Source organism: Centruroides sculpturatus, unplaced genomic scaffold, assembly GCF_000671375.1.
Source record: "Centruroides sculpturatus isolate CEXI.00-Female unplaced genomic scaffold, Cexi_2.0 scaffold410, whole genome shotgun sequence".
NCBI classification, from domain to species: domain Eukaryota; kingdom Metazoa; phylum Arthropoda; class Arachnida; order Scorpiones; family Buthidae; genus Centruroides; species Centruroides sculpturatus.
In genome coordinates this window covers 396,753-404,876 of record NW_019384648.1, presented here as the reverse complement: position 1 = coordinate 404,876, position 8,124 = coordinate 396,753, and the positions used below count along the sequence as shown (strand labels likewise).

General features: G+C 28.8%; 1 protein-coding gene across 4 annotated transcripts in view; it reads right to left on the bottom strand.

Moving 5' to 3' along the window:
- Nucleotides 1-6: 6 nt before the first annotated feature.
- Nucleotides 7-8,124, bottom strand: part of LOC111626228 (agrin-like) — a 148,320-nt gene continuing 140,202 nt past the window's right edge. For 3 of the 4 annotated variants that reach the window (XM_023369534.1, XM_023369536.1, XM_023369537.1), the window contains 5 exons: nt 1,553-1,795; nt 1,332-1,457; nt 1,129-1,251; nt 489-506; nt 7-416 (listed from right to left, as the gene is read on the bottom strand). In XM_023369534.1, the coding sequence (XP_023225302.1) occupies nt 1,378-1,457; nt 1,553-1,795 (323 nt within the window). In that variant the 3' untranslated portion in view covers nt 7-416; nt 489-506; nt 1,129-1,251; nt 1,332-1,377. The remainder of the gene's footprint in view (nt 417-488; nt 507-1,128; nt 1,252-1,331; nt 1,458-1,552; nt 1,796-8,124) is intronic. The other variant, XM_023369535.1, reaches the window with a different exon arrangement.

Below are 8,124 nucleotides of genomic sequence, written 5' to 3'. Positions count from 1 at the left end.
ACTATATAAATTTTTTTTTCGTTTATTATTTTATTATTATCTCTTTTTTTGCAGAAAAAACAAATTAACATCTGTATAAAATCTCTTCACAGTAAACGAATTTTTCTACACATTCCCGTCAATTTTTAATTATTTTCTTATATATATATACTTTTTAATTGGTATAAAAGTTCTTCAAGTTATAAACAAGATTTGGCAATTATAAATTGAGTTTTTTTGGTTTTCAGAGTACTTTCCTCGAAGCTTCCAACTCGAAGGCAGCTTAAGCAACAATATTTATACATAAATCTGTACACGATATGATTGTGAGGCAGGTGTGTTGTCTAGAAATCCGTTGTTCATCCTCATGTCGTCTCCAACAACACGTGAAGTTTCGGGAGGAATCGTCCACTTTGATCACCTTTAAAGACGTCTAACTAATTAAAAATATGTATTTTTAAGTTAAATATTTAATTAAATTTAAGGAATTTTATGTATAAACAACTCACTCGTGCTTCTTTAGCATCCTGATGATCCGCATCAGTTTGGAGAGAGGGATGAGAGTAAGAGGAGCGCATGAAAGGAAAGGAAAAAAAAATTGATAAAATGAGATTTATATAGAAAAATCCATTGAGGAAAATTAAATTAATGACAGATGCCAAGTGAATTATTAATAAAACGACACAAATCTATTCGGGAATGGGACTATTAAACATGTGATATCTTCCAAACTGAATCACGTATGTCATACAGGCAATTAGTGAGGAAACGATCGTTAGGTTGACCGTGAGAGAAAACAGATGGACTGTCATGTATCATCACCATCCCAACAGATGTAGCAGACATAACAGATGAAATATGGAAATCCATACGATTACTAAAACCTCAATTTATAGAGTGTATCTGCCTTTTATCCTCTATCATTCTATTAAGAAGAGCTTATGATGAGATTCTGACAAACTTATTACAAGGGATTCATAGGGATGAACTATAGATAAATCTTTCACGGGGAGTCGATTTTGCATAAACTAGTTAACAGCATCCCTCCTCATCTATGCAGTTTCGAAAGAAATCCAGCCTTTTGGGGTCATTTTAACGTTATAAAATCTTACGTAAAGATAAATTAAATGATGAAAAAAGTATACTTACGTTATAGACATGGCTCCCTGATGGTGATGATGAACAGCGATAAAGTGCAGCGAGGACAGAGCTGTGACTTCTTTTTTTCTAGATAACGATGCATCCGAATAACATTGCAAAGTCTGGTAAACACTGGGAAGAAAAAAGATCGAATTAAATCAAAGTTTAAGATTTTCGGGAGACGTTTTAAGAGTTTTTAACACTGTTTTTACCTTCTATTTGCGGCCCTTTATGAGTTTTGGCCGCGATAACTTTTGTTTAATTATCTGGAAGACTATACGACTGCCATTTTTTCGATTTGGACATCTCGACGATCGAACGCTTTATTATTACATCATCTGGAAATAAATCTCCATTATGCAGCATCCACAAAGAATACAAAGAAACTGGATAATGGAGAAGAGATGAATTACAATTTTTTTTCCATTCTTACCTGCTTTACAAGGCACATAACTAAGGACGGTGATAGCTTTCTGGTATCTGCAGCTGAACAACCTCATTTGGCACTCGGAACCATAAGTTACACCATCCGATCCGCATACTGGATTTGGAGATTCCTCGGATGTACACTTAATATCGCATACACACTGAGCACGACCCTTTTTTTCTCGACATATCGCTTCGTGACTGCACTTTAACTGATCACACGATCCAGAAACTGGTCTAGCAACAGACTCTACAAGAAAAAAAAATTAAATTATATATATAATTGCTCCTCAATTCAGTGATTTTATTGAAAATAAGATAAGATTCTCTTTAAGTTTTGTTAAAGAAGAGAATCTTTTACAGTAAATACACATGTCGAGATCACACAAGAGCAGAAAGTAAACATAATTCTCCATTGTGAGATACAAAAGAAGCTTCCTTCTCGCTCCAACAGAGAAAATAAACATTCTTCTTCTTCTCCTTGTTTAAAAAAATGAGCAAATATTAATATATTATTCTTCTTATGCACAAAACATAGAAAGCTTTATAAATATAGAACAGAGAAATTAATCAATAAAACTATTCAGAAAAAGTATATACATCTTCAAATGAAATTCAATCGATCATTTGGTAAAGTTAGAAAACGTTCGGATGCTTTTTTAGAAAAAAAGGACATCATTCTTGTATTTTTTTATAGATTTTATTTTAGTTTTTTTCTTGAATAATTGCCTGAAAGAATGAATTATGGCTTCCCTCCTCTTTTGGTATTAATTTGTTCCACAACCAAGAGTTATTCCTCATTCGCCTTTCATAATTCAAAGAACTCTTTAACAAACATCGAAAAATTTACTATTCGTTGGATAAGGAAGGAAGAGGAAGAGGAGGAGGAAAAAAAATGATGCGATGGAAATTAATTTATGGCTATATACTGTACTTTCGAGAGAAACCTTTGGTTTAGCTTTTGGAATGTAAAAATATTTGAAAAAGTTGAAAGTTTTTTATCAACTGAATTTTCGCATTTTTATCAAACTGAATGTTGGCATTTTAATCAATTGATAAAGAATATTATTCTTTATTTTATTTTTTATACAACTAAAAGCATTTTATCAACCGCCTCTAAACATTTTTAGCAACTGAATAAAACTACATGCTTTATCTAACATGACCTTTCCATATAAGTGAGAGGAACCCAACAGTGGATAAGTGGATAAAACTCTAGTAATTATTTGTGGGTTCGAGCCTTAAAAATGAAATTTTTCGGGATTTCTTCACGCGCCTAACACTTATATAGGGGTCAGTTTCCTATAAGTTTCTTATAGAAAGCCGGCTCCTTCTTAGCAGAATGCATCTCTTGCATCATCTTATCCCATCAATCGAATCCAATCCATTATAAAAGAGGATTTTATAATAAAAAAATGAAGAATTTTGTTATTAATAAGAATTTTATTTAATATAATTTATTGCATAAAAACAAATATTTTTCGATTTTATAAAAGATTTTCGGAATATTTAGCATCTTCTAAGAGAGTGTCCTTATAAATCTAAGCAATTTTAACAAGATTATTATCATTTTATCAAATAAATAAAGTAATATTTTAGAGTTTAAGGCTGTCCTGTATCAAGATCATTATCATTATCTTCCAGATTTCTCCTAAGTAAAGGATACTAAAGCTAATTAATCATCATTGTTAATAAATGAAAGCAGTTTGTTAAGTAAACAAAAGACTTTCTAACTAACAGAACTTAAACAAAATTAACTATAAACGTTTATATAACTCGCTCTCCACCCTTTTTAATTAGTTAAATATTATCAAGTTACATCAACTGATACAACTTGAAGGTGTCAATTGATGTGTAAGATTACTCCACATCCAGTTTAATATACAAATATACACTTTCTACATCAATTATACAATGGAAAGTTTTATCAGCTGTGCATTACAGAAATTACATTTAACTGAGATGAAGATGAATTACCAGAAAAGAGGTGAACACGATATTTTAGAGTTAAATTCAAAGAGTAAGATTTGTATAAATTATTAAATTAACACTGCATCAATTTAAATGATTATAATGTTTAAACAGGGATCAATATATTAACTTTTCTAGAGTTTAATTAACTTTACTAATATAGAAATATTAACTGCGAATCAATAAAGTTTAATCATAAAAGTATTAATAAAATCAATAATATTAATTGTGGATTCGTGTAAATTAATATATTATTATTATTATTATTGTAATTTATTATAGGGTTTTTAAAAGTGTTTATTTTGTATTTTGTAAAGTTCTTGAAAATAATTTTTATCATGGGACTAATTCTATAAATTGACTTTTGTTGCTGTGTTAAAGTGTATGTTTGTGAATTGAAACGTGGTAAGATTTGGCAAAAAAAAATAATAAAAAAATAAAGATAAAAAATTAAGGAAAAACATAAAGAAAGAGAAGAAATTAATATATAGAAAACGAGAAAATAAAAACCACTTCTTAGTTATAAGACGTGAGAAAGAATTGTTTACTCTCATTTTATCCAAGTTATCTTGAAAATTGGTTACACTGTTTCTCGTCAATTGAATTTTTTCAACGGGTTATTTCGGAAAAAAAAATAAATATTCGTAGAGAATAAAATAATAAAAAATAAAATAAATTAGTTTATGTTTATAGAAAAAATTCTACAAAAATAGAAAATCAATCTTTCAGTTGAAAACTCGAGTTTCATTATAAATAGTTGATAGATGCCTTTTTCCCTACTGGTTTCTCCTGTTTATCTACTATTAAATAACATTTTTAAGGTAAATTTATTTTAAATAACGTTTACAATTTGTTTAAAAATAAGGAAAATTAATTTAAAATACGTAAAAATTAAAAATATATCGTTTTAAAGTTACATACTTCATACATTATCAATAGTGATTTATTAGTTAAAAGATGCTTGTTATCTTTACTGGTTTCTACTGTTAAATAGTATTTTAAAGTAAATGTATATAAAATAGTACTTATAATTTGTTAAAAATAAGGAAAAATTAAAAAGAATATAGTTTTAAATTTACATGCTTCATTATGCATTATCAATTGACCATTAGTGTTTTATCAATTGCTTACAAACTTTATCTGTTTTAGGAGTAATCAATTTTGTAAGATGCCAATTGACGTATCGACAAATTTATCATCCTTTAGAAAGAAAACAATACAAAAGAGAATTAATTTAGTTTATTCCATCAATTGTTTTCTTACAATTTTTGTTTTGGGAATGGCCTATCTTCTAGAGTAGGTCAATTGACAGAAAAAATTCATTTTTAAAGTAAAAACTGACAGACAGACTAACTAACTTACCGTCTAAACATCCCTCCGGGAGTAACACTGTCTTATGTGGACAAATATCGCATTTCATCCCTTGAATGTTGTGTTTACAGACGCATCTGCCTGTCATCTGTTCGCAATCATCTCGAACCGAGCCATGTTCATTACATCCACAAGCTAAAATAGAAAGAAAAGAAGAGGAAGAAGAGAAAAAACCACTTCCAAATAACACAAAATGAACGTGGTCTATCTTCTTTTCATCATAAAACTCACTCTTTGCTGATGTCATCAGCTTTTCGTAATATTTGGAGAAAAATCGTTATCTTTAACTACAAACCTTCCAAGTAATTTTTCTTATACTTAAACCCACCAACAAACCGATTTTACCTTCTTAAAAATTAATACAAAAGTCGGAAGTTTCATAAAGAAAAAATTANTAAACTGTATTTAACTGTAATTACCATCCTTTTTTTTCTTTAAAAATCCCCTTTTAAAGCGAAAGCACATTTTAAATTCGAGATATTTCTTAAATCGAGGTATTATTTGCCACTACAATTGTCTGTATGTAATGAAAGTTTTATAATATTTTATATTTTTTTACTTAATTATACTTTTTACTTTGAAATAAATTTCTTCAAAGTACATGTACTTCGAATAATTACCTAAATTTTTCCTAAAATTCCTTCCGAAAGTGAAATTTGGGGGTTAAAAGCAATGCTGTACAGCACGGGTGTCCAACCTTTTTGATTCTCTGGGCCACATTGGAAGATGTCATGGAGTTTTGGGCCACAAGTATATTATATATACTTGTGATCCAATCATTAAATATACAAGTATATTTAAGGATTAACATGTGATAAACAGATTATAATGCGAACCAAAATTTTGGCAAAACGCTGAATAATGCAAATTTTTGTAGGACATAGAAAAGAATTTCATAATTCGGACTGTCAGTTTTCAAGCAGAATTGCTTATGGAAGAAATACATTTGATGGTTTAGTAATCACGAAAGAGAATATTAATAAGTATTAAATATTTATCACGAAAAAGGATATTTTAAAGAATTATTTCTACAGACACTTTCAATTTTTACTTAGAAATAGATAAATTCATTTATTATAAAGGAGACAAACAAAAATTTACTTGAAAAACACAAATATTTGTTTTATTTGGGTCTCTAATTAATAAAAAAAAATAACAAAACACATTTTAAAGTGCATTTTTATTCGACTAATATATTTATAAATAATATGTAGCCCAAAAAGCAGCCAATGCGCCAAATGAAATTTTTTATGCCAAACTAAAAAAGGGTAGCCAACTTTGGCGCAAAGTAGCCAAATCATGCAACATTGAAAGAAATACTAAATAAAGCTAGAATTGGAACTCAAAGGATTATAAACCCAAATGCGGGAAAAGGAGAGAAAGGACAAAAGATAAAGAAGTGAGGAAGATTGGAAAATTAAGGGTCCATATTTGCATAACAGAAAATCTATTTAACCCGAGCGGTCAAGGTCTCAGCCTACCACTCTGGGGGACCCGGGATCGAATCCGGACAGGTCGAGGAATCCCAGGAATTTTTCGGGGGGTGGTCTGTTCGGATATGTCGGACTCCGTCCATCACCACCCGGTAGCCCCATTGTGGGTCTGGCCTAACCCATAATGGGCCTGCTATAAGAGGCCCTCTTAATGCTCACAGGGCGGAAAGAGTATTAAAAAAAACTACTTTTTCTCTTTTGGCCTTTCTCTCCTTTCCCCGAATTTGGGTCTGCAATTCTTTGAGTCTCAACTTTAGCTTTATTTAGTATTCCTACCTCATTCACACATTTCAAAGTATTTGAAAATATTTCCTTTCCAATCAAAAATAAAATATGTATAAAGGTTTACGGCTTTGTGAAACTTCTTTTATTGAGTTTATGCCGTTGAAATAAATAAATAAACAAAATAAAAAAAAATTTGTCGGTTTTGTTTATACATTTATTGGGCTGCATTGGAACTTGCCTTGGGCCGCATGCGGTCGGCGGATCGCGGGTTGGACACCTCTGCTGTACAGTATATATATTTATAAACAGGGAGACAGGTTAGGGAATTTTCGTTAAATAATAGAAAATAATTAATATGGTAATTTCCTCACATTAATTTATTTATGAAATCAAGGGTTATTTTTTAAAGATAATTCCCTAGTAGGGTAATTTCCCTACATTAATGTATTTCTGACGCACAAAAAGAAGGATTAGTTTTTAAACAAAATTCCTTAATAGGGTAATTTTCTTCTATTAATTTATTCATGAAAAGAAAAAGAATGGTTATTTTTTTAAAATAAAATTTCCTATTAGGGTAATTTCTTCATATTAATCAGATTATAATTTAGTACACGTTCAAAATTCGATAACTTTACTAACAAATTAACTTTGGAGAAAATACGTTTTTTTTTTATATATATATTTATAGTCAAGGTTTTTTAAGGGAAAAAACAAAGTAAAGCTTTGTTCCTCAACAAATTTTAAAATTCCCCAAAAGGATTATTTATTTATTGCTTTTTTTTTTTGTAAAATATACTAAAGTTTTTTTTCCTAAAAAAATCTTTCTTCTTTTTCTTTCCTACCTCAAACAAAGCTCTTGTAAAGGGAACGTCTTCCTATTACAAGATTTATCAGTACACGATACAAAAAGGGGGAATTTCCCCACATAAAATCCCTTTAGGCTCTCCTCTCTCACTATATATATATATATATGTACTGTACTTTTTTCATGTAAAAAATCCCTGATATATATATATTTTTTCATATTTTATAAAGAAATATTTACTTTAAACAATGTTTATTTATTTTTTAAATAAAACAATAGACAAATATAAAATTTATTAACATTTTTTTCTTTATTTTAAACCTAATTAATAGCAAATTAACGAAGAATTTAAATATAAAATTGTTAATTAAACTACCAATTACTATTATTATCATCATCATCATTATAATTTTAACTCGAATTAATGATTAAAATTAAAGGAAAAAATCGAATTAATGATTAATATATATATATAAGTATTTGAAGATGCAGATACCTAATATTAACAAAATAATTTATTATATCTTGATTTTTATTCACAGTTTATATTTGTATGTTCTTTGTACATTAATTTGCTGGGTTTGCAGTTATTTCAGATAAAATTTAAATAAATTATTAAACTGATTAATGTATAATTTAACTTCGTGTAGATTAATTTATTCTTAGCAATGCTTCATTGATAACTTATATGAATTTCAATTATAAACAATAGGA